The sequence below is a fragment of the Kryptolebias marmoratus genome, linkage group LG4 (assembly GCF_001649575.2).
Source record: "Kryptolebias marmoratus isolate JLee-2015 linkage group LG4, ASM164957v2, whole genome shotgun sequence".
Classification (NCBI taxonomy): domain Eukaryota; kingdom Metazoa; phylum Chordata; class Actinopteri; order Cyprinodontiformes; family Rivulidae; genus Kryptolebias; species Kryptolebias marmoratus.
Genome location: NC_051433.1, coordinates 28,492,991 through 28,520,465, shown reverse-complemented (window position 1 = coordinate 28,520,465; position 27,475 = coordinate 28,492,991). Strand labels below are relative to the sequence as shown.

The following is a 27,475-nucleotide window of genomic DNA, read 5'->3' as shown; positions in this document are numbered from 1 at the left end:
GAAAGCGGCGAACCCAGAGCACAGACTCATTTTAAAAAGGAAAACTAATTTATTCAAATAAAAGAGCCAAAACAAAGGCTGACGTGGCAGCAAAACCAAACATAAAATCCAAAACTGAGATACAATTCGAGAGGGACAACCAGACAGTGCATGAAGCAACAATGAACCAGCAGTGAGTGGAGGAGATGACCGGGTTTTAAAACAGAGGGTCATTAGGTGAAGTGGGCCCAGGTGAGTGATAACAACTAGGATCAGGTGAAGATAGGCGAGGCAGGAAGACAAGAGACTGACGGAGGAAAAATGAATGATGACAGGAAACAAAGACACGAGGAACAAGAACTGGACTAAGAAAAGGCTAACAAAGATAACTGAAAAAATAAAAAATAAACTCAAACTAAAACATGAAGACAATAAAAGCAATATACTGAATACAAAAACACAAAGAAAACCCAAATCCTGACATCTTCTGTATTTTATCATAAAAAACACTAATATAAATAACATAAAATTTTTATGTTATTTATATTAGTTTTTTTTTTATCTTCCTTTACCTCCAAATTTTTAAAAAGTGTTTAAAACTATTGTGATTTAAAGTTTTTTCTATAACATCCACCCCAAGTTTATATTATCCAAGTTATTAGTCTAAGTGAAATTACCTGGAGACTGGTAACAGAGTTCTGGTTGGACTAAGCAGACATGTAAATAAAGTCCAGTTGTGTTCTTGTCAGGTTAGAATGATTACAACATTTGGTAATTTTATCACAGTAGCGGTAGCGTGTCAGGTCAGTATTGGGCCCTTCATAATGCTTGACCCTGCTTGGTGGGAGACTCGTTAAAGAATACACTTGTCTCCTGTTTCCACATTATGCCGGATATATGCTTATTTAAATAAAATGATACTATTTCTATATAGTTTTGGACTGATGACAGCATGACGCACAAGTTGTTAACAATGCAAGGCCTAAGCACGTGAACAGTACAGTGATACACGTAGCTCCTCACAAGATGGCTGCCAAAATTCAATTCAATTCATTGCAAATTTAAAAATACTTTATTAATCCCAAAGGTAAATTAAATGTTGTCGTAGCTCATAATCCTGGTTTCGTTAAAGAGTTGTTATAGATGCTGATGGCTGTCGGCAGGAAGGAGCTCCTGTAGCGGTCTGTCTCTCCTTTGAGGCCCTGGTGTCCTCAAAAAGTCTCACCAGGTGAGCCTCGCTGGCCTGCTGCAGAGCCATGATGGCCGAGCTCTGGAAGCTCAGGTCGGTCTTGAAGTCCTGGGTGATCTCCTGGACCAGGTGCTGGAAGGGCAGCTTCCAGATGAGGAGCTTGATGTCAAGTTATCATGCTACAAAATTTAAAAAATGACCCTGTTATCTTCTCTCGTGTCTTTCATAACTCCTACCGTTTTGAAACTTCCGCCTCTTGATTGGATGAAAAAGGCCAGTCTGTGATTGGCTGGTGGCGTGGCTCATTTACATACAACTTAAGGTTGCCAGCCCAGGGCAGAGCAGAGAGCCAGTTTGTCAGAGTTGAGAGATCTGTGCCCTCAACCTGGTGGCACAAAAATCATGCCATACAAAAATGAATGGATGGTTGTAACTCACTGAAAATAAAAGCTTCTGATTTTAAATCAGTCAAAACACTGGGTAGAGATAATTTATATGTAGGATTTAAAAGGGCTGTAACTTTGAAATACAACGTTGAAATACAATGTTTGTTGAGTATGATTTTTGTGATCAAATGTGGAAAAATCACGAGTCATAAATGAGCTTTTATTTTGAAGGCGGCAGGTAAGTGAACATGCCGTAATACCTCGTGTGTGCGCGCACAACAAACCCGCGTGCGGACTGGCTTTGAACAGAGCTGCTGTTACTGTAGAGCAGTTTGAAGTTATTCTGCTCTGTCCTGCTCAGATGGACAACAGGTCGTTTTTCTAAGCCGTGTCAGAAGCGAGCCTGCAGGAACAGAGAGGATGTGAGGAGAACATCCATCAGAAGCACCGGGACCAGCCATGGGAGGACTTCAGCGGATCTTCTCCATCACAGGCTGCGTGAGTCCTCATGTCTGAATCTGAGTTTTAGTAGTCTCATCAGCACAGAAATCGGTTTGATGACAAGAAAAAACTAAATAATAATGATAATGTTTGTTTTTTGTAGTTAAATGTGCTTATTTTGCCATTAATCATAGCATTATGACTTTTATTTGTAGTTTTAATGAATGCTCGGTGCTTCCTGTTAGGAAAAATCATAGTTTATTCTAGGTGAACATCATTTCTGGAACCTGCTGTAAAGATTCGGGTCACTTCTTCTGGAAGGGTCACCTGCTCACTTACTCACATCAGATTAATGAGATTATCCTCAGAAGGACTACAGCATGTTCTTATACTTCTGACACGTTGTTGTAGAAAACAAGAGATGCATGTTGTTTAGTATACTTTAATAAGAATTTAACAACTGAAGAAAACTAAGTGCACAGGGTCTAAAAACAGATATTCTGGTGTATAAAATTATATGTTTTTTATAAACAAGAAGAGAACTAAAACATATAGCTAAAACCAGTTTTCTGAGTTTTATTCAAATAAAATAACATTTCATTACTGATCGTGTGAGTCATATATAAGAAATAAGTCATTCTCATTATAAAATGAAGATTTTACACACATTTCTCTGGATTGTCTCTGATTCACAGCAGGGTGAAACCTGCTCCTTATATGTTTGTTTCATGGTAATTGGCACAAGCGTCCAAAGTGACCTGGTCTGCAGGAGACTAAGCTGACTTTGTCTGCTGGTCAAAGGTATTAACTTGTTGACAATCTCCAGATCCTCTTATCCCCTGACCCGACTCAGCTGTTAATGCAGCCTCATGTCTCATATAATAAACTGTTATATAATAAACCAGACATGCAACCCCAATTCCAAAGAAGTTTGACGTTGTGTAAAGTGTAAATACAACAAAATGATGATTTGCAAATCTCATAAATCCATATTTTATTCACAATGAAACAGAAAAAATATCAAATGCTTAAACTAAGACATTGTGCAACTTTTCTTTCTGGGGGTGGAGGGGTTGAAGTAATTAATAGTTCTATGGCAGCAACACATCTCAAAACGTTTTTTCTCACCGTGAAACATATCTTCTTTTAACAACAGCCTGAAAACATCTAAGAACTGAAGAGAACGTTTTGTAGTTTTTGGAGAGGAATGTTGTCCCATTCTCGGGACAACATCAGACCTGTTTTTACTACCTGAGGGCCTGAAGAACACAGGCATCAATGTTGGCTTTCAGCCTTGTCCTTTTGACCTCAGAGATTTCTATTCTTGAAACCTTTTGATAATATTATGAACTATTGATGATGGGATATTCAAAGTCTTCACAATATTTGGTTGAGGAACATTATTCTAAAATTATTCAAGTATGTTTAGATGCATTTTTTGCAGACCGATGAACCCATCTTTACTTCTGAGAAATTCAGCCTCTCAAAAAAAATTTTTTTTATACTCAGTCCTCTTACTGACCTGTTGCCAACTAACTTAATTAGTTGCAAATTGTTTCTTCAGCTGTTTCTTATTTGTACCACTTATTTTTACAGCCTTTTGCTGCCCCTGACGTGTGCCGTTTTTTTTTTTTTTTCCAGATTTAGAGTTGTATACAGTATGTCAGCTCTGTGGTTATAAAGAGCTGGACTGAAGGACAGCACAGAGGTACTAATCATGGCAGCACAAGAGTAGGCCCACAGCACAAGAGCAATAGAGACCATACTCAGTACCGAAACAGCTGTACTGAGTATGGCCTGGAAGTCCCACAGTCAAAGACCCCATCAAGGGTGGTGGAGAATGGCAGGGCTGAGATACTGTGGTACTTCCAGATACAGACTGACAAACAGGTGATGGCTAACCAACCAGACACTGTGGTGGTAGATAAGCAGTGGTGATAGATGTAGCAGTCCAAAGCCAATGTAACATCAGGAAGGAGCATGAAAAGCTTGAGAAATACCAAGGGCTGAAAGAGGAAACAGAGAATCTGTGGAGAGTCAAGGCCTCAGTGGTACCAGTGGTCATCACTCAGTGCTGTGACCCCCAAACTGGAAGAGAGGCTCCAACAGATCCCAGGAACAACCTCAGAGATCTCTGTCCAGAAGAGCACAGCGAATCAAAACCTTAATGGCTATAATTTTACAGTAATTCAGCTAACATTTGGTGTGGTAGTAGATAACAGTCCAATTCTCCTATAATTCACACAAACACTAATAGATTGTGTGAGGATGCAAATAATTTTATTATCAAAGTTTGACCAAAGCAACCATAATGCCAACCCTTCTCATCATAAAATGATTTTAGTTAATAACTCAGGCATGAAAAGGTGTCGGGTGATATGCATTCCCCAAAGGAATGGTATGCCTTTAATGGAAAAATGTTTTGTAAATCAGGACATAAATTAAAGCGCCGTACTTAAATGGTAAAACCTTTGAAACAGCTGAAGTTGGGTTGAAATGCTAATCAATCTACGAATTCTGAAGTTGATTTTTTTCTTCTATTTTTGTTGTTGTTTGTTTGTTTGTTTAAAAATGTTCATGTCGGATGAATTTGACTGTCAGTATAACATGAGCAAATCAAAGATTTTAAATGGAATTGTTTTTGACTCACTGTGGGCTGTATTGTGTATTTTTGTGACTGAGCAAAACAAATACAAAAACTGTCAACGGTATAAGCATGGAACATTTCTAAATAGTAAAAAAAAGGTGTTCAAAAATACAAAGAGGCACAGTGTGTTACTTTGCAGCACATTGTGTCTTCACCTGATGCTCATGGTTTGTGTTGGTCTCTCAGATTTGCAGTGGTGCTGCCTGTCGGAGCAGCAGGAACTCCACAGTGACCCGGATCATCTACTCCTCCATCCTGCTGCTGGGCACCATGGTTGCCTGCATCATGCTGTCCCCAGGTGTGGAGCAGCAACTTAAAAGGGTAAAGATAAACCCTGGAGATACTGGGAAAGATAATATTCATGTTTAAAGTTCCACTTAAAAGAGGAGAAAAATGCTATTAAAAATCAATTTAAAGCCTAGCATTCCTTTAAAGAATACCGATTGCCCACCATCTTTTCTCAGATTTTAAACTTAAGATCTTCTCATGCTGATAAATGACAAAGTTATAGTTACTTAGTTCAAACCTTAAAGGACGTGTAACAATTGCTTTGGTGCCAGAACCTAACATAGTAAGTAATAACATAAATAAATCATAACTGGACTTTTTTACTGTTTTCAAAGCAGATTAGTAGTTTTAAAATGCACTTTCTTTCACACACCAAGAGCTTTAGTGGACAGTCCTAGATGAAAAGTCATCTGCCCTACAATAATGTGTGGGAGTGATGACAGTATGTGAGGTCTGGTACACTCGGTGCTCAAACTGGGAGGAAAAATGTGCCAGTACACTAACCCTACACTAACAAAAGAAAAAAGTCCCACTTTGCGTTTTTGTTTGTTTCTAAACAATGAAGGGCAATAAAAGGAGAGATTTGGGGCTTCCTTCTAGCCAGAGGGTTTAAATAGTAAACAGGGCAGCCATTTTATTCCATGATTATACAATATGTTTATAAGCTTTACTATTTAAAAAAGAAAATAAAACCAGTTATGTGTAAGTAAGCAGTTAATTTTATTTTGTTAATGTAGGATTTTACAAATTCTTAAATAATTTTAATAATTTTAAAGTTCATTAATCTTTTTTAGATTTTTACTAAAGTTAAACATTTACCAGCAGCTATTATTTAACCCACCTTATTCATGCTGTAAAGCAATGATTTGATTATTTTGCTATTCTGAACACTCATGACCAATAACCGAAACAGTTAAATAAAGCATCTTAAAAAACATCCGTTCAATCTGATGAACTTCAATCCATATTTATTAAAGTTTTTCTACAAAACGTTGGTGAGTGTTGATCGGCAGTCACGTTAAATATTTTTTTGCCTCAGGCCATAATATTAAGGTACTTAAAAGCTTCAAAGGAATGCTGTAGTCTTATTTGAAGCAACTTTCTTTGCAAAAACATCAAGAGTTTAATTCCCCTCCAGACAAAGAAGAGGGATTGTATGAATCAAAAGAAAGTTGGGAGCATTGCTCAGAGGCTAAGTACCTAGATGTGAAGCTGCACTCTCATGTTAAACAATTCCATCATATCTGACCAATACTTCTAATGCAAGATTTACTGTTTCCTTAAAGTAACAATCCTTGTTTCTGTGTGCAGACTATTACAGTCCATAGTACCCTGGATCAGGGTCACTCGCCCAGCTGTGCCTCTGATCGGCTCCTCGTGCTTAATTTTTACCCAACCATCATTCCATCATTCATAAGTCATGCATCACCTGAGCCCCTATATGTGACCCAGTCAGAAATAATGTAGAGCAAGTCAAGACTTTTTGTCTTTTACAATGTCCTGTGGGTAATATAGTTTATATAGAGTGTCTGTATGCTATAAAAAGTGACAATACGCTAAGGATGAAAATTAAAAAAAACTTTAAAATACCGATACTGCATATAAGAGAATACTGGCTCACTTTGAGCACTGGGTACGCTGCAGTGAAACTGCTCCCAGGAAACTGCATGTACAACCAGGGTAGAGGACAAAAAAATAAAAACCTTCTTTATGCAAACAAAATCGAAGATATTGTTGTTTTGTGGGGCTGTTTGTGTTAGAAATAGATGCACAGTACAACGTACAGCGTTGAGACGAAAGGTAGGGTTTTCATTCCATGACTGCTGTTTCTGGCTACATGGTGCTCGGTGACTTTTAGCTGCAGTTCGAACCATCATCAAGTTCAATGCTGGCATTTAGAATTGCTGCTCTGCAACAATCTGAGGCTCTGAGCTCCCAAGCTGGTGGTGGTTAGATCTGGAGACTTTGCTATCACTTTCTTTTTTGGTGACATTGTGTTCCGCTCGCCTAATGTCATCACTCTTCAGCAACTTTTGTCTGCATGCTCGGCAAAAACATTCCGTGCATAATTAACTGAGTTATTTTTTTTTATTTGCTAATGTCGGTAAGCTGTGGCAACCATCTCGAATCAGGTTGACTCCAAAAGCTAAATTAATTGTAGAATCCAGTGATTGCTTTTTGAGACTTTCATTAATATTTGTCTTGTGGTTTTTGAGACACTGCATCAGAATCAAGTTAGTAAAAGAGGATCTTGAGTGCTGAGAGAAAAAGATGAGGATTTCCGTAAATCCAGAGGAGTGGTTCATTGTTCTCTACTGTTTCCAGAGAATCCTGGTGTTCAGAATAAAACATCAAAATCAGATTTAACTTTAGAACCTAAATTAGGTTTGTTAGTTGTTCAAGCTAATCTCTTCATCCTCCTGACCATCTTTAAATATTAAATGGGACTTTCTGTGAATTCTTGTAGATTCCAGGTTTTTGTGAGGATGGGGCTAGCTCCTCTGTTCCAGGCCATCAGGCATATCTGAACTGTGAGATGTTTGTGGGCTACAAAGCAGTGTACCACTTCTGCTTTGGCATGAGTATCTGGTTCCTGTTGTTTTCCATCCTACTGGTTAACATCAAGAGCAGCAGAGACCCCCGTGCCTCCATCCACAACAGGTAAGGACTGCAGTCGCACCAGGAACGTGTATCTTCTCATCGAGCTACAAACACTCAGATCGTCTTTTGTGCAGTTTTTAGAGTATGAGAGGTAAACAGCAGGATTACGTGGTCTTCCTGTTCAGTAATACTTTAAATATCCAGGATGCAGAATGGAGCCTGCAGAAGTAAAGCTGCAGAACATCTGACACAAAGTTATTTAACTTTGAAAATTGCCCGTCGTTCTTATTTATTAATCCTCTCAGTCCGGTTGGATTGAGACTGTTGGTGGACCACCACATTCAGATCTCTCCAGAGGTGTTCGATAGGGTTCAAGTCAGATTAGTTCCACCTTTAATGTGACAAACTGTATATCCTGTATAATTCAACAGAAAAAAAATAACTATGGAAAAAATATTTTAAAACTATAAAGATTTAATAAGGTAGTGACAACAATCTCCAATATTCTGTGTCTGGACTCTGGAGGAAGGAAAGCCTTTTCTTATGAAGAAAAACATCTAGGCCAAGATAAATATTGCAAATAAATATAAAATGTGATTTGGAGAAAATGTGTTCTGGCATGGTGAGCCTGAAGTTGAACTTTTCAGCCACAGTTTCAAAAGTTCTGTTTGATGCAGTAACAAGACTTTGGATGACCAAAAGAACACCATGAAACATGACGGTGGCAGCATCATGATGTGAGGTTGCTTCTCTTCAGCTGGAGCCGAGGTTTTAATTCAAGGTACATTGACCCTAAGCATACAGTGCATCCAAATTAACAAAAGATTGGCTTCTCCAGAAGTAAAAAAAAACAAGGTTTGGAATTCCCTAGGTAGAGTCAAGGTGTGGCCTGTTGATAGACTCCTTCCTCTGAAGACTGAAAGTTGGGATTAAATCAGAAGGTGCTTCAGCAAATTATTCATTTTAGAGTGTGTACACTTATATTTTCTTTGTGACAGATTCTTTTCCCCCAGTTGAATTGTACAGGATATACTGTATGTCACAATAAAGATAGAAAAAGTTTCAAACTTATTGGTCTTGGTGTTATTTATTTATGTTATTCTTTTTTCTTTTTTACATTTTGACAGGAGAGCGGAAACATTTTTTATCCTTTCTATATAAAATATCATCCTGCGGACGTGATAAAATTGTAACAGGAACCAAATCGGTGTTCAAAACTAGAAACTGTTGGATGAATGAGGCCTTTGAGCTTGGTCTCTGTGAAACTATCGTGTTTTACTTGTTTGGCTGAAGCTTGTGATATAATACTGTTTTTCAGATACTGGTTCTTTAAGCTTGTGGTGTTGGTGGCAGTTACAGCTGGTGCCTTCTACATCCCAGATGATCCTTTCACCTACAGTAAGAACTTTAAACTGTTGGTTCCACAGGTTCTGATAGTGTGACTGAGGGATGTTTGTGGCTGTGTGTCGTTGCAGCGTGGTTTGTCGTTGGCTCCTGTGGAGCTTTCTTTTTTATTTTGATCCAGTTGGTGCTTTTGGTGGACTTCGCTCACTCCTGGAATGAGTCCTGGGTTGGAAACATGGAAAACAGAAACTCCAGAGGCTGGTATGCAGGTTTGTGGCTCAGGCTATTACATGCTCTTTCTATTTATGAGTATTCAAAATGATGTGCATTTAAGATTCAGTCCAAAATGGCATTATATGTTAAAGGTGTTCTTCTGTTTGTAGCTCTGCTGGTCGTCATGACCCTGAACTACATCCTGTCACTGACAGCTGTTGTGCTGTGCTTCATCTTCTACACCAAACCTGATGGGTGCTTCATCAACAAGTTCTTCATCGGCTTCAACATGCTTTTGTGTCTCATAGCTTCTGTTGTTTCTGTGCTCCAGAAGGTTCAGGTACATCCAACTTTATGATTGGTCTTTCAGCCTCAAACACTCAGTCCAGGACATGGCAATCATCAGAGCAGCAATCCAAGAACATGGGAGGCTTTTGAGATGCAGGGCACAATGTTACCCATATACACTCAAAAAATAACTACAGGGTTACAAACAAATTACAAATGTGTATATTTACTCAACATTCAATACACTGAGTATAGGTTTGCTACAGTTAATTTTGACAGCAAATTTGAATGTAATTTCCAGGCCAGAGAGGATACATAATATCTCAAGCAAGTGTTGGGTCTGCTACTGGGTCCCTTCTCAATGGGACATGCCAGGAAAATAAATGGACCAATAAAATCAAGAGTTTTACCTTAGACCTTTCTTTATGTATTTATTTGTAACCTTTATTTTGCCAGGTTGGTCTATTGAGAATTTATTCTCATATACAAAGACAACCTGGCCAAGAGGCAGCAGCAATGGACTTGATAAAACAACAAACACAACAATATACTTTTAGAACAATAAAAGCATAACAAAAATGGAGATTACAATCATACAAGTAAAAAAAAAAAACATCAAAATATTTACAGTACATATAACAAAAGGGATCACTGGAGTAAATTAAAAGTGGGCACACTGATCAACTCATCAAAATCCCAATCCATTGATCAGTCTCCTGTTCAACCTGCCAACATTCGTGGACAAGACTTCAAGATACTTGAACTCTTTCGGTCTATTTTTTTTTCCTGGTTGAGAACCATGTCTTTAGACTTAAATGGGTTAACTCTCCATTCCCTGAGCTTCCCAAACCAGACACGACTGAACCTTGAGATCCTGTACACAAACACCAGCATCTTGTTTTTCTTGATACTAAAAGTAAAATTTGTCCAAATGCCTCCTCTTCTCTCTCTCTCTCAGCACAGTTGTTTACATTTTTGCATTAGTTTTAACGGGAGCGTGCATAGAAGTTGGTTATATCATCTTCCCAAGAAAACTGAAAATGTGCATGTCTGCTGCTGAAAAATTGGTACTGATGACAAAGTTAGTCTCATTCTTCTTTGTCAACAAAATGTCAGTATTTTTCATCATAGTCTTTGTCCTCGTGCTTTAGTTTTTCTTTAGTCATTGTCTGGGAGAAAAACAAGGTTGTTGATGAAAACTGACAAAAACCTTTAGTCAGCGAAGAGAACACTGGTTTGTTAAATTCTGCATCAGTTCAACACTGAACCAAAGTCTGAGCCATTAATCATTAATTTGTTTGTCTTTAAAGGAAAAAGTTCTTGTAATCTTTGAATATAGCCTTGGTAAATATTTCCTTTCAGTTCAGTTATTGCACCAGGACATTTTAACATGATTTTTCTTTGGTTGGGAAACCACTTAAAAGGGATAGATCAGATTTTTAGATGTGGGGTTTTACACATTGTTTACTTTGGGATCCTACCTGCAGAAAACAGAGCAATTTCATTTTGGAGAATCAGGTAAGATCTCATCATTTTAAGTGTGAGTAAAGCCAACTACTATTCAGATAAGGGCTTATAAAAAGTGATTTACCACCATCTAAAACAACTCAAACTTCAAAAATTCTTTAGTTTTAATATTTTCAAACAATTTTTTAAGACCAGATTTTAGCTTGATATCTGTAAAACTGACTGAGTTATATTTATTTTTGTGTTCGTTAAATTTGATTCGCTTTGCTGGCCATTTTGTATTGAGTTGACTCCAAAAGTTAATTAGTTGTGGGTGTACATCCAATGATTACTTTCTCAGAGTTTTATTAAAATCTGTCCAGTGGTTCATGAGATATTTTGCTAACAGACAGATAAATGAGCACCTACACGCACATCAAAGCAACTGCATGATCATTCGCTTTTCATGGGGGTGGGTGATAATCACTGAAGGGACAAGAAACCTTTCCACATCCAATAATTTTACAGAAGTATACTAATAAAATTGCACCCACTGTTCAAACAGTACATTACCATAAAATACACACGTTTTGACATACAAGACAAATGTAGGAACCCTGTTTATACCACCTGAAGCATGACTATCTTAAAAAGTTTACTTTGATTACTCTTACTGCTGTTCACTGACTCATACAACCCTACTTTAAAATTAAATTTTAAAAAACTATCCCTTTAACACTGGTCTTTTTTAATCTAAACTCAGTGACATAAACATGTTTTGTTTCTAAACCAGTAATTTTTTTTGGCTCTTTAAATGCTTGATCAGCAGCTTGTCACAAAAACACAATATGTTTTTGCCAAAAACAACACTTAGAAAATCTAAATTCTAGAAAACATTTCATTTCGGAGTAATTTTATATTTTGCATGATTAACTCAAGAACAATTGCTAGGTTTTCCAAGTAAATTCAGTCCTTTGTTTCAACATTGAGACATATCAGCTACTTGTTGGTTAGTTGTTTCTAAGATGGATAAAATAATCTATTGTCTTCTTTTTTAAAATACATTCCAACATACACAAACAGTAGCAAAAGTTTCCAGCTGGTTAATTAATGGATGTTTGTATTGTTTCCCCAGGAGTTTCAGCCCCGTTCAGGTCTACTCCAGTCCTCTTTTATCAGCCTCTACACCATGTTTCTGACCTGGTCTGCCATGACCAATGAGCCCGGTGAGAATATTTTACCTTTTAATGTTCCTGCAATTATTGGACCAGATGTCAGACTAAGTGCTCAGTGGTTCTGTATCAATGCACTGTTTCCACTAAAAAAAAAAAGAGACTGTGTCAATCATGATCAGTCACTTTAAAACCTTTCCATCTTAAGTGTGACATGAAGCAGCCTGAAAAAGTTTTCATACCCCTTGAATTTTTCCTCACATTGTAAGGCCACAAAGTTCAAATTATTTCCCTGGAATTATATGTAATAGATCACAAAGAAGGGGGAAAAAACAGTTTTATTTTTAAAACCACAATTCTGAAAAAGTTCAGACGTTCTGTAAAATATGAGCCAAATACAATATTTGTACACCTAATACCCATATTTTACTCACAGAGGAGCATAGTAAACATTACATGTTTTGTTTTTGTTTGTTTTGTGTTTTTTTGGGTGGGGGGGCTAAATTTGAATTTAATGGCAGCAATGCATCTAAAAAAAATTGTGACAGGACAAGTTTACCACTGTGAAGCATCCCCTCTTCTACAAACAGTTTGCAAACATCTAGGAATAATGACCAGTTGTTGGGGTTTTTGAAGAGGAATCCTGTCCTATTTTCTAACAAATTCTGAAAGACAGGCTGACCCATAAAAATTCCAGATACAAAAACAAAGTTTTAAAAGGATTTATTACAGTGTCCTATTTGAGGATCCCACACTTTAAAAGTTTTCAATCCTTGGATCTCTATAAAACAATGAAACAACTTTTTATCTTGCACTGAAGTAAAACAAAACAAATGTTTTACGTCCTCCAGAGGCAAGTAGTATAATCCTCCAGGAAAGTGAGAAAAGGGAACAGGGAATCCACCGGTGCTGAGAAGGGAAAACGCAGGTGAGTAGAGAGCAAATGGCTTTGCCTTGGCAGGTGTTGTTGAGAGACAGGAGGGAGGTTCAGGTTAGTTTCCTCTTTTTGCAGGTGGGCGGGGAGAAAAACAAGCTCAGATCTCTCTAGAGATCTGCCCAAAGCCAGGAACCAAAACTACCAAAGTTCACTTGAGGATACTGGCCACTAGAGCAGACAGGACAAATGACTGGTGGTGCTCCTTGTTGGCTTGTATTAATCCTTCTCCAGTTAGGCAAAGTTAATCAGAAGATCTCTTGGAGAGAAGGCAGATGGTATCAGGTTAAGGCAGAAAATTCTGGTAATATCCTTAATCCAAAATCCACAATACAGAAATCCAGTGTTAATTAGTGATGGTACCTTGTGGAATATTTGTCTCAAACACTTTTCCACAGTCTGTTCTGAGAGCAGTTCCAAAACATCACAGAAACTCAAACAAAAACGTGGTGATCTTGTTTACAACTAAAACTCTACAGCTCCACAAAATGAAAAGGTGCATATGTGAAGGGTTATTTCTTGTGTCCTTCCCTCATTGGCTATTGATTCACCTCCTGACATTTAAGGATCCTTTCAAAACGCTAACCTGCAATGTATTTGCAAAGTGTTGTCTCTTTTATCCAAATGTCTCGTACCGAGCGTGGTTTGGGATTTTCGAATGATATTGATGTGCAAGAGGGTCGAAAACATCTCAGTCCTAAATTTGTTGAAAAGATTGTTTTTCTGAATACAAATACTTCAATGTACAGAAACACTATCTACAAATACAGTCTGATTGAAATAAAATGTTCAAGTAATGCTATTATCCAAGACAAAAGCTTACTAGCATGAATCAAACTTACAGAACTGGTGGGGTTGAAGGCAGAGGCGGTAACCAGGAACAGGCAGCCAGGTTGAATAACTAGAGGCACCAATGATGGCTTCATGCAATTTAACAGACAGCAGTTGGAGCAGGTGAGTATAAATGCAACGTATCACAGGTAAAAACAATGAGGTGATCAGTGAGAGGTGATTGGAGCAGCTCTGAGCAGACAGAATTCAGACGGTTACACCTGGAAGGCTGGTGCAAACAAAACAACCTACATCAAAGTGAAGAAGAAGGAGATGATGGTGGACTTCAGGAAATGTAAACAACTATCCTCCCATCTCCACCCTAAACATCGAGGGTGGAGTTGTGGAAGCAGTCAACAGCTTCAGGTACCTGTGTGCAAACCTCACTAAGGACCTCAGGGAGAGCAACAACACCTCCGTCCTGGTGAAGAAGGCACACCAGCATCTGGACTTCCTCAGGAGGCTGAGGCACGTTGGACTTGGCACTTCAGCTCCGAGGGCCTCCTACCAGGGCCGTAGCCAGACGTTAAAAAATACTGAGGTCCGGACCTCGTTGTCCTCAATGGTAGCTACGGCCCTCCCTTCTACATGTGCACAGTGGAGGGTGTCATGTGTTTCAGCAGGGCTTTATTTTGATTCTTTATTCTTCTTTTTATTTGATCTTACTCCTATTTTTGTTAGTTACTTCCATTTCTCAGAGTCTGGTATGTTTATTATTAAAACATAATTTTGTATCATGTCATGTGAAAGCATATGTGACGGAACAATAAAGAATCATGAATCTTTAGTCTTCTAGCTGTTCAACCATCCTGGATCTTTGCTGAATTTTTTTGTTTAATGATGCACCAAATGCTTTCAGTTGGTTAGAGGTCTGGACTGCGGGTAGTTCGGTTCAGCATGCTGTTGGAATGGGTGCAGTATGTGTTTTAGCAATGTTCTGATGAAATAAGCAAAGGCTTGAAAAAGACATCATCTGAATGGGAGCATATGTTATTTTTATGCTTTTCTGCATTGATGGTCCCATTTTCAGATGAGTGAGCTGCCCATGTCAGAGGTACCAATGCACCCCTATACCATCAGAGAGGCAGAACTTTGAACTGTGTCGTGATAACAGGCCAAATGGTCTTTGTCCTTTTTAGTATGGTGGGCGTGGAGTTTGTGGTTTCCAAAACAAATTTCAACTTTTGATTTGTCTGACCACAGGACAGTTTTCCTCTTTGCCTCAGTCCAGTTAGGTGAGCTTTGGTCCAGAGAAGACAGGAGTGTTTCTGGATGGTTTTCACATCTGGCTTCTTCTTTGCCTGATAGAGCTTTAAGCAGCATTAGTGGACGGCTCAGTGAACTGTGTTTACAGATGATGAGTAGTTGAAGTGTTCCTGAGTTCATGCAGGGACGTCCAGAACAGAATCAGACTGTTTTAATGCAGTGGCCCCTGAGGGACTAAAGATCACAGGCATTCATTCATTTCAGCCTCATCCTTTGAGCTCAGAGATTTCTCCAGATTCTTGAAATATTTCTGATGAAATTATGAACTGAAGATGATGGGATATTCAAAGACTTCCAGTTATTTAGTTGGGGAACATTATTCTGAAATTGTGCACTCATTTTAAACATTTTTTGCAGACTAGTGGACCTCTGCCTCTTGGGGTAATGTAAAATGCTCTTTTTATACCTAGTCTTTTTAATGAACTGTTGTTAATTAACCTAACTCTAACTAGTTGCACAAGATTCTTCCAGCTGTTTCTTATTCAGACTACTTACAGCCTTTTTACAGCACCTGTTCAAACATTTTTAAGATGTTGCTGCCATCAAATTCAATTTCTTTTCCCCCCATTTAAGGGTACTGTAGCAAACACCTTCAATGCATAAATAAAATTATTATTATTTTAAACCCTTGAATTGTGTGGGATTACTTGTAGCGCTAGTTCTTTTTAGTCTTGAATTTATGCACTGGAATCTGGGTGGGTAGTAGTTTAACCCTCTAAAACATATACACAAAAATAAAACACACAGTACTTAAATTTTATGTGGTTTTATTACAGATCAAGGAATGAATTATGAATAAAATGATTTGAGTAGTTTTTGTTAAACAGAGGAAATGGGTGAGTAATGACATACTGTCATAATGCGTGGAGACAGAGGCGAACCCAGGACGCAGACTCATAGTAACGATAATGAAAACTAATTTATTAACTAAAGAAAACAGTCAAAACAAAAGGGCTGACGTGGCACCAAAACTAACAAAGACAAAATCCAAAAACGAGAGACAGGGCATGGCAAGGAGCAAGACACAAGAAGACAAAACGGAATGACCCAGTGACAAGTGACAAAACAGAGACCGGTTTTAAAGACAGAGGGAAGATGATTATGGGGTGCAGCTGTGGACTAAAGGAGGAGCAGGTGAGGTGGGCATGGCAGGCATGAATGCAAAACTACTGGGGAGGTGAATGATGACAAGGAAACAGAAACCCAACAGACAATCCAAAACAAGAAACCAGACTCAAACAAAGAACTAAAACACTGACATTCATGACACATACTGTCAGGTCTGCAATTTAAGTTTGTATTTTAGGTTTCTGTGGATGGAGAGGAGTAAAACTCTGAAGCTGACTCCCTATAATCAGAATAAAAAGGTTTACTCCAAATTCTAAAGAAAAATAAATAATTAGTTTAATAATAAACCAGAATACATGTTAAATAATTTTCTCATTAAACAAGGATCTGGACTCCACTAACATGAAGCAGGCAGGAGGAGCTGAAGATGGACGTTACAGAGACTGGAACCCTGTGGACACAGGAGACACCTTGGCACAGCTCTGAAACTGCATCAACACTTGCAGGAAGGGGTGCAATCTTTGTGGCTCCGTACTCACACTGATCTGGCATCAGTGTCCCAGGAGGGGTGATTTTCTCAGATGGAGAAGAATACGCAGAGCATTCTCACAAATGTAGACAGGCTCAGCAGTGTCTGGTTCAAACTGTCTTAGTTTGAAAAATCAGTTACAAAAGCGACAAAATTTATCTAAATTATTTTCCAAAAATAGGTCATAAAAATATCTTTTTTAAATCTGTTCGATAAAACAAAGTTAAATCCCATATAGTTAAAATGAGGGAACTGCAGATGCTGCCTGCATCTGGGATTTGTACTCAGGAAGGAGGCATGCAGTCAGTGTTGCCTGACCAGCCGAGTACTGCAGCGAGTCTTCCGAGTCTTCGTCCTGAAGATTCTGTTCAGCAAGAGCTGGGAGAGTGTTATTTATGGTGATGGATACAGACAGTTTTATGTCTTGGTTCAGCCTTACTGGGTCATGTTTAGATTAACTGACCAATGAAGGAAACCTACTGGAAAGTATTTGAACTCATAAGAAATGAAAAATTAAATTAAATTATATTATATTATATTATTAAATTATAACTTTCTAATCTAAGCCTCTCGCACGGTGACTGCTGGAAATAGGCACCAGCTCCACTGCGACCAAAAAGGAAAAAGCGGGTAAAGAAAATAAATGGAAGGATGTGTTCTGTTTTTATTTACATTTTATTCAAAGTCCTAGCTTTTCAGAATTGTGGTAGTGTAAATACAAGTCTGAAAAGTGTAGCATGTATTTGTATTCCAGTCCCCCTGAGGAAATACTTTGTTGAACCACCTTTTACTGCATTTCCAGTTGCAAGTCTTTTGGGGTTTGTTTCTATTAGCTATGCATTTCTAGAGACTGAGATTTTTGTTCATTTTTCTGTGCAACAAAGCTCATGTTCAGACAGATTGGGTGGAGAGTTTCTGTGAATGTCAGTCTTTAGCCGTACATTTTCAGTTGGTGCCAAGACTTGATCTCTGCCACAGTGCTTATGGTAAATGCACAGATTTTACTGAAACTCTCAGAAAGTAATGATATAGATGCATGTGTGCAACTGATCAGCTTTTGGAGTCAACCCAATTCAAGATGGCTGCTACAGTCAACTGACCTTAGAAAATAGAAAAATGGCTATATGGTGTGGTAGTTTGCTGAGATATGGTGTGAAGTGCCAGGCTGGTTTCATTTCCTACAGATCTCAAATTTGGTCAAAATTAAACTCTCATTTCTCCAAACTGAGATCCTTTAAAGAGCTGTCTAAAACAGTATGATGTTAACTGTTCACAACTTTTCCTCAGAACTCCACTTCAAGAGATTTGAACTGTCTCTTATCTAACATTGTGCTACTTGGTGATGGTGCGGCTTAAAGTTGCCGCCTTCATGGATTGTTGCACAAACATACTTATTTAAATCTTATAGTTAATGGAGAAAAAAAAAATCCCAAGGGAATTTGCATACTTTTTCTACTTCAGTGGACTTAAATTCTGTTTTTGTTGTAACCTGAGGTTCAAATATTGTATGTTTCTATCTTCAGATCAGGAGTGCAACCCCAGTCTGCTCCGTATCTTCCAGCAGATTGCCTCTCCCACACTCCCCCCTGTAGAAATCGAGAATCAGACAGCCGTGGTGATCATTGGCACTGAAGAACCCAACCTGACGTCCCCGTACCTGCAGTGGTGGGATGCCCAGAGCATCGTTGGGCTCGTTATATTTGTCCTGTGCATTCTTTACTCCAGGTAAACTATCAAACCACTTATACAACAATCAGGTTCATTATTTGCTAACAGCCTTTGAATTTTGAGGTTTGGAAATGTAAACCTCACTTAGCTTAAAAACTATGTTTCAATAAAAATATAGACAAACTACAATTTAAAAATTAAAAGGGATAGTTTATCCATTTTGAAGTGGGTTTCAACAAAAGGCTTATAAAAATGTAATAATAATTTTAAAAGGACCTCTTATCGTATTGTTTTCATGGTCATTTTGAATATGTTGGACTCATACTCTCTCCTGTGCCTTTAGCATTCGCTCGTCCAACACAAACCAGGTGAACAAGTTGACCATGGTCTCCAAACAGTCGTCTATTATCGCTGAGAGAGGGGGCGGGAATGACCCGTCAGAAGAGTCCAGACGGGTGGAGGACAATGAGCCAGATGCAGTCCAGTACAGCTACTCCTTCTTCCACTTCATGCTCTTCTTAGCTTCACTCTACATCATGATGACACTTACCAACTGGTACAGGTCAGTAAGGCCAACCCCCAATTCTGCATTTTCTATGCAGAATGTGTATTATATATAATACTGGAATTTGATACAGAATAAATGACATGATTTGAAAGAGCTGTATGAATAAAACAGGATGATTACTAATTATAATTAAAGGTCTAGCATTCTTAGAAGGAATGCATATCACCCAGGATTTTAGACTAAGCTCGTCTGATGTTCAGAGCAGAGGGGAGCAGCTGAAAGAAAACAACATTATTCTTATTATCATAAACTGGTTTAAATCTGCTAAGCTTTTTTTCTAAAGTGTACTCCGATTGAATAAATCATCAGTGATTGAGAGGCTACCTTGTGGGTACTAAGGGACCTGTGGCAGGCAGTGTACCCAAACAGTCTGAGAACAGTGTGACCAAAGGTGTAAAGGTATGAGCTGGCAGAGGGCTGAATTGACCTGGAGCTTTTGTTACTGTGATTGTTTATTAGTTTTCCTTTTTGCTGTGGTGTTACTGACTGGAACTCTGAAACCTGGGAGCCTCTGTGAGGAACACCTGTTTTATCCTACTTTGTTACATCAGATTTAAGGTAAATAAAGACTTTCTCTGGTGTTTATTTTATTTTACAGCCCTGATGCAGATTACACCATAACCAGCAAGTGGCCAGCTGTTTGGGTGAAGATTTCCTCCAGCTGGTTGTGTTTGGCCCTTTACATTTGGACCCTGGTGGCCCCCATTGTCTTCACCAACCGGGACTTCAGCTGATCTTTGGGTCTGATCCTTTTCTCTCTGCAGTGAGGGAGGAGCATTTCCACAATGGCAATGCATAAACCACCTGCTGGAACCTTTGCTGGTTATTGCACAGATCCTTTTTTCCGTCCGTCTAATAGAACAATATTAAATGTCACAACCCTGTTCTGCTCATAGAAACATGCTGCAGAAACATTTGCTGCTCAGTCTGAGCGGATCATCAACCTGTTTTGCCTGACTGAAGTTTAAACGGTTCATAAACTCTTCCAACTCGTGCTGCTGACAAGCAGCAGAGGAGTATTGGTGTGGATCCAGAGACAACCCCATCAGCAGCTGTTTAAACAAGAGAAATGTGCATTTGGAAACACTAAATGACTGCTGAAAATTGAAGAAGAAACTGAAATTGAATTGTTAGTTAAAACAAGCAGGAAAAAGCTACAATTAAAACAATTGTAGCTAAAATTAGCAAAAGAATAACTAAAAGCTAAGCTTAGCTAAACAGTAGCTAAAAGATAAATGTAAAAAAAAAGCAGTAGCTTTAAGCTAAAATTAGCAAAAGTGGATCTAAAAGCTAAATGTAATAAAACAGTTAAAATTAGCAAAACTGTAGCTAAGAGATGAAATTATTAAGGCAGTAGCTAAAAGCACAATGTAGCATAAACAGTTGCTAAAAGTTAAATATAACAAAACCGTAGCTAAAAACTAAAAGGAGTATAAGTCAAAAATAGAGTATGTGCTAAGGTGGATTTAAGAGAATAATGTTATTGAGTAGAAACCTTGATGTATTTCTATAAGATTTTTTGTGTAAATAAAGTTAAATAATTTTTAAAACTATAAAAGTAATAAATATTTAATGTCATAGCACACTACTCCCAATCAAGCTAAACGATTTCATATATGACTGACTAAAATGGCACAAGGTATGCAGAAGTAGCTTCCTTTCAAAAAACAGGAAAACATTAGTGTGAGTGCTGAAACATTCACATTATTAGAAAAACAAACTATGGGGAAATGTTCTGTAAATTGTAAATCAGTTCAGATTCTAACGAGCCTCTAGTTTGAGGTTACAATCAGACAGTATAATGACAAATAAGAATAAAAAGTACACATTAGCCAACCTAATGTCTCTACAGATTGTAGAATTATGGAGTTTTCTGACATGCCTTTCAGTGCCTTTATATTTCTATCAGGGCCATGCACAGACTTTTTAGGGGCAGGTGCTCAAAATGGCAAAAGGGCAATACAGAATAAACTTTTAAAACATATTAGTAATATAACATGAGCTGATGAATTGATGCAATTCAAGTTTAAACAAAGTAAACACAGTACTTCTCAAAGCTATATTCTCAGTCCACTCACTTTTCACACACAACTGCACTCCTATTCACAACACAAATAATTAATACAAGTTGGGGGACTCATTTTCATGCAACTCTCAATCATAGCAAAAATCAATATTTTCACCTTTTTTTTTTTGCACTGCATCCTGTGGTCATTCAGACTCATCTTTCCAGCATGGGTCACATATACAGTAATTCAGTGCAGGTAGTGGTTTCCAGTCAGTAAAATGTTTCTTTTTTCAAGCTCATAAAGATCCTTCTCTCTAAACAAGACACTTCTCATATCTTGCCCTACTTTGAGCATCCAGTCAATTTTTGTAACATTTTTAAATCCATGGTTGCTAATTCCATTTACTGTCATTAATGAATGGTAAATGGACGGTACCAGTACTTAAATAGTGCCTTTCTAGGCCAATGAAGCTACTCAAAGTGCTCTGCAACACAATCTGTCCTCATCTACCCATCCATACACACATTTATACAGCACTCTACTACATCTCTACACAGCTAATCTGAAGAAATCATTCTATAGAGAATAATCAGTGTTTAAGATCACATTCATACACTGATGGGGCACATCAGTGTGTCACTTCGACATGTGACTGCATACTGATGGAAGTGAACTTCTGCCTCTCTTGTTGGATGATGACTGCTCTAACCTGCCATAGATTTGAGTATTTTTGAGTTTATTTTGTATTTGGATCATTATTGTTTTATGTTTCAATAGTTCTGTTTTTCCTGTGTTGTTTAGGTCCTTGTGTAGTTTGTATTCAACTGCCCTCTGGTCAGTAATTCTCGGGTCTGCCTGCCATGCCCACCTCACCTCTTCCTTGTCTTCTCCCAGCTGTAACCTATTTCCCACTCAACCTCAGTTTCTTTAAAACCAGTTCCATGTCTCGCTGGTTCATTCCTTTCCATCTGACTGTTGATGTTCATGCTTCCTGTGTTTTCACTCCTCGTTTTTTGTTATTTCATTTTGTTGCTGCCACGTCAGCTCTTTGTTTCCTTTTGTTAATAAATGAGTTTTATTTTAGTCCACCATGAGTCTGCTTATTGGGTTTGCCACGCTCGATCATAATATAACCGCTGAGCGAGAACCACCCCATGAGTAAAAATAATATTAGTAATAGGAATAATAATTGGGGTGTAATTTGTAATGCATTAGCAGACAACAGTGGCTGCTGAGTGAAGTGGCTTTTTCACTTTAGGCCACCCTAAATAAAGGATTTGTTGCAGCTTTGGAAGTTCAGGACAGTCTTCACATTCAGCGTTAAAATCAGCAGGTGAGAGTGCAGTCAGGAGAACAGTGATTTCAGCTACCTCTGTGATCAAGTTCTGTTCAGAATCTGCAGCTGTAGTATTGGTGCTCAGGGAAACATGTGAGCGGCACATGATGTTCTGACTTCCTGGCCAGTACTGCATCTTGTACTGGAAACACATCAGTCTAGCTCACTGAGTCCCAACCCTGGTCCTCAAGGAACACTATCCTGCATGTTTTAGTTGTTTCTCTGCTCTACAGCAGGTCTTCAAGTTCTGCAGAAACCTGTTAATCCCTCAGTCATTCAAATCAGGTGTGTCAAAGCAGAGAAGCAACTAAAACATGCAGCATAGTGTTCCTCGAGGACCAGGGTTGGGAATTACTGGTCTAGCTGACCAGCTTACAATTCTCATGTCAGCTCTATTCTTCCCTTTAGTTTAGTGCATAGAAGAGTAGTGAGAACTTGGTGATCAGTTCTGAGTCTGAATCTGCATCCCCTCACATCTTATAACTGCCCACATACAAGGAAGATTCCTCTTTCTATAGTAGTATAGAGTACTTCCTCTTGGCTGGAGACGGTGTGAGAAGCAAAAGCAACAATGTATTCCCCGTTGTCTCAGTGCAATTGTGTCAGAACAGCTCCCAGTCCAGTCTGAGGCATCTGTTGGGATGAATGTTGGCAGTTCAGGGTTGTAGATGGCAAGTGCTGAGCTTTTCAGGAGCATTATTTTGAGATAACTGAAATTTTTATTTCCTGCATCAGTTCATTTTAGTTCAGCTTCAATATTTGTTCAAAATAGCTCTTGCAATGGCTCAACCACTGTTGTGCAGCTTGGTAGAAACTTGCTGAACCAGGAGGTTAAGCTCAAGAACAAATTAAGAGCTTCCTCATCTTTTGGTACAGGAGCTTCAGTGATGGCAGTCAGGTGATCTGGACTGGACTGGGAATGTTCTTGTAGACAGTATATGGTAAAATAGATACAGAAATTCTGGTGTCTACAATTATCTCCAAGACCTGGGAGTTTCCTTGTATTGCTTCAATGTTTATTTTGCATAATATTTTATCAAATGTTGCCACTATCAACTTAACATCAGTATTGCTAACTCAGGAAGAACCACTTCTTTCACTACAGCTGCAGGTGATTTACATACAGTGGTGAAATGTCCCCTTTTCTTGCAGTTGTCACATTTTACTTTAGCAGGACAGTTTTTATCATTTGCCAAGTGTTTATCTGATCAACATCTGAAGCAGTGACATTGTTACATATGACTTCCCTGGTTATTATGAACATGATATAGAGGTCCACACCATGCCCTCAAAAACTGAGCATTTGTAGCATCTATGATCTGTACTGGTGCAGGCGGGACAGTACTTGCAGCTAAAAGCAGTGTAGCACTTTTAACTACTGCTTCTACTTGACATGCAATGGTTAGAGCTTTGTTCAGTGTGAGATCCTCCTTCAGCAGGAACTTATCCTTTGCAGCACTGAGATAATCTTTAGAAATGAGCTCTTCCAAGTTCACTTTCCATCACTCCAAAACAACAAGGTGCAGCTAAAGCTCTGAGCTTGGTAACATATTGGCTTGCAGTTTCATTGCACAATTGCATCGCTGTCTGAATCTGTGTCTGCACGCCAATGCATTAATTTGGAGACAAAACGTCTTTCAAGTGCAGCCATGGCTTCATTAAATGAACCTTGTTTTGATAGTGTGTAGAACAGACATTGTCCCTCTGGACCCAAGCATTGTAATAAAATGGCATGTTGTCTCCTAAGAACATAAGAACAACAATGTGTTTCTCACTGCTAAAGGACTTATGGTTTTCTCTCGAATTCCCATATTGCAGTGAGTGTACACCAAACACTTATTACCATATTTTCCGCATTATAGGGCAGATTGGATTATAAGATGCACTGTCAATGAATGGTCCATTTTCGAACTGTTGTCATATATAAAGCGCACCAGACTATAAGGCACATTAGACAAAACAAAACAGCCCCGTCTTTTTGGAGAATACTGCACTGACGTAGGCATGAAGTATGAACGCCTACACAGCTCACGTAAGTCTGCGCACCATGAGCGGAGCCCTGTGCAACACTACAAAGAGTGACTATAACTGAGCCTTAATGCTGCAAGCGGTGCGGCTTTGTAGTTTACCAAAGTTGTACTAAAACATTACGACTTCTTACATATATAAGGCACTCTGGGTTATAAGGCGCACTGTCGATTTTTGAGAAAACTGAAAACTTTTAAGTAGCCTTATAGTCCGGAAAATACTGTAACTTTGATTTTAACTGGGCTTGGAGTTTTCTCTTCAAAACTGGAAGTAAAGGCTCTTTTTAACCCATGATATTACCAACATAAAGCAATGCAGAAAGATAAAAATACACATTTGTGACCACCAGAGTCTTCTGCCTCTCACAGTCTAAGACTTATAGTTTTCCCACAGCGAGTGTTTGTTTGAGGCTTATTTTCCAGTCTGTTTCTGTCTGCCTCTCATTAACTTAGCATTCACCTTAGCAGTTACCATGGTGACCATAATGGTATGCTATGTTTTGTTTTGCTTTGATGAAGATAACATGTTCTATAAATATTTTATATGAAGCTTTTAGTTAAATGTCTTCTTCTGGAGGTCTTCTAGTTGATAGAAGTCTTACCAGATAGCAATCAAACTTTTCATACACTGGAGATTAATTTAAGTCATGATAGAGGCCAAATACTTTATTAACAAACTAAACCAAAGGTGGCTAAAAAAGCAACAGGACCAGTTAATAAAACCAACAAAAATATATACAGTACACAGGGGGTGGGGGGTGATAAGTGAATGGAAAAATGGGTTTATTCAAGTGACAGTTCAGTAATTTGACGTGGGGTTGTAGATAGCTCATTGAACAACTTCAATTTGGACTTTAATACTGACAACTAACACCAAAGTGGATCAATGCTGTCTTAAAATAACTCAAATTTTAAAATTCCATAGTTGTCATTATGAGCACTATTTCATAAAACCTTACATTCCTGTCAGTTTTGCATGACAATCATGTGCATAGAATTCTGTGGCTATTTAAAAGCACACACAGCACCAGCAACAACTATGTAGCACTTCCTGTGGAGCCTGGGAGCACTTCTTGCAGCAATGTCTTATTTCTACTAAAATAACTGTGTAATCTGAAACTGGTGGCAGTGTATCGTTATTTAAAATAGTATTTACATGAATTACAACGAAGTTTAAGAGGCTATTGTTTTAAGATGGTAGCAATCCATTTTGGTCTCAGTTGTGTTTAACCTAGTCATTAGCTCATCAGTCCTGTCAGAATTAAACTCTGTCCTCAAACTGAGGTTGTTCAAAGCGTTACCTACAACAGGTAGAATATTAAATGGTCAAAATCTTTCCACAGAACTCCAGTTCAAAACATCTGAACTATCACTTTAAGAATATGAAACAGGTGGTAACAGAGAAACTAGAAACAAGAGCAAAAAAATAAAAAATAAAATACACGAAAAACACTCAATAACCATAAATTACAATGAAACATAAGTAAAGCAAACAGAGCTAAAGCCATAGCATTCCTTGAAGGACTGCATGTCGGCTGCTGTGTTAATGGGCAGAGAATATGTTGAAAACGACTTTAAGCTACTACCACTTCACCTCATATTCTGTAACGTTCTATACATTTCTGAGTTGGCAATGGTTGCTTATATGTAGCAGCCATTATGAATTGGGTTGATTCCAGTTGTCAATCAATTGTAGATCTACAGCCAATAATTACATTCTGAAAGTTTTACATTTGTAAATGGACTGTACTTATATAGTACCTTTCTTTACAACACACTCTCTGCCCTCATTTTCCCATCCACACACACATTCATACAGCACTCTATGATATCTCTACATATGTCCAATTGTTCATGAGATGATTTGCTAATAGATAGACAGGGATGATTCTAACAGTTAATGCCAAAGTTATAAGCATGGATGCTGCACAAATGCTTGGAGTCTATATTGAGTTTGATTTTCATCTACTGCACACCAGATTTTAGCTCAATATTTTTAAAAATGATTGCATAACAGTCATTTTGTACTGATCTGAGGTGACTCCAAATGTTTATCAGTAGATGTAGATCCAATGATTACATTCTGATATTTTCATTAAAATTGGTCCAGTGGTTTGTGAGATATTTTGCTAACAAATAAACAAGGTGGATGCTAACGGTTGAAACAAAGGTTTTAGGCAAAAATCTTGTGCAATGTGTAGTATGCTCAGAATACTTGTTGGGGATGTTTCTCAGCAATTACCACTCAAAATGTTAGCGTAGTATCTCTAAAATTAACTGAGTTGTAGCCATTTTTGTGTTTGTTGGCTTGTGCAACCCTGTTGAATTGGGGTGATTCAAAAATTGAATCAGTTGTAGATGTGCATTCAGTGATTACTTTCTGAAAGTTTCCTTCAAATCTAAAGGTAGTGATAAATGAACACACAGACACAGGCAAAAACCTTAGCATTCCATTTTTGACAGTGTGCTATAATTAAACACTTAAGTAAAACCCAAACTTTTACAGTTTCTAACTGGGCCTGTGTATATTAACTAAAATGCATAGCAGTGAAAAAAGACCCAGTAACCTGAGATCTAATTAGGAGAGGTCATTTGTGGCTGTCTGTAAAGTAAAGGGCAGGTTTGGAAATATGAAAGTTCTCTCCTCCGGCTCCCTCTGAGCGCTGTGCACCACCCAACACTTGAAAACTGAACTCTGGTCGTCCATTTTAGGAGTGACCTTTAGGAAACTGAACATGGAGTAGAGGCCGGTGATATTTAAGCTGGGCGGAGTGTTGAAGACACCGGCAGACACAGCCTCTTCGTCTTTAGTCCAAGAGACCGACACATCTTTGGGGCAGAAGTCCTTGATGCACAGGTTCAGCGTGCACTCTTCATTCACCACAGGACAACAAGGCTCACAGCTGATGAACATCACGTTGGGTGGAGTTCCTGTTTAAACAAATGTGGAATTCATAATTTGTGGAAAACAGTACCTCATGTGCAATAGTTTACTGGCATGAAATTGGTAATTAATGACCATCACTAGTAAGCAGGATCACTGAGAAAAATCTTAATTTCAACAAAAAACATTTCTGTAAACTACTGGCAGGCTATACAGGTGCTGGTCATAAAATTAGAATATCATGAAAAAGTAGATTGATTTCAGTAATTCCATTTAAAAAGTGAAACTTGTATATTATATTCATACATTACATACAAACTCATATATTTCAAATGTTTATTTCGTTTAATTTTGATGATTA

At 38.2% G+C, this 27,475-nt stretch overlaps 1 protein-coding gene and 1 gene segment (V, D, J or C); one reads left to right on the top strand and one right to left on the bottom strand.

Annotated features, from left to right (window-relative positions):
- The first annotated feature begins 1,812 nt into the window (after nucleotides 1-1,812).
- Nucleotides 1,813-20,030, top strand: si:ch73-267c23.10 (serine incorporator 1). Its single transcript, XM_017441394.3, has 10 exons — nucleotides 1,813-2,052; nucleotides 4,829-4,963; nucleotides 7,398-7,591; nucleotides 8,850-8,929; nucleotides 9,007-9,144; nucleotides 9,259-9,428; nucleotides 11,958-12,048; nucleotides 18,146-18,347; nucleotides 18,634-18,852; nucleotides 19,457-20,030. The coding sequence occupies exons 1-10, from the start codon at nucleotides 2,014-2,016 to the stop codon at nucleotides 19,590-19,592; spliced, it is 1,404 nt and encodes a 467-aa protein (XP_017296883.1). The 5' UTR covers nucleotides 1,813-2,013; the 3' UTR covers nucleotides 19,593-20,030.
- A 4,852-nt stretch (nucleotides 20,031-24,882) lies between these two features.
- LOC108251197 overlaps nucleotides 24,883-27,475 on the bottom strand; it is a 19,266-nt gene continuing 16,673 nt past the window's right edge. The window contains 1 exon segment of the C gene segment in view: nucleotides 24,883-27,161. Coding sequence covers nucleotides 26,809-27,161 — 353 coding nt within the window.

Bases quoted from the DNA above. Each gene is read 5' to 3' on its own strand.
- si:ch73-267c23.10 (XM_017441394.3), top strand. From the start codon at position 2,014: ATGGGAGGACTTCAGCGGATCTTCTCCATCACAGGCTGC. The intron at 7,592-8,849 runs GTAAGGACTGCA...ACTGTTTTTCAG, and splicing joins CGTGCCTCCATCCACAACAG to ATACTGGTTCTTTAAGCTTG. The intron at 9,429-11,957 runs GTACATCCAACT...TTGTTTCCCCAG, and splicing joins CTGTGCTCCAGAAGGTTCAG to GAGTTTCAGCCCCGTTCAGG.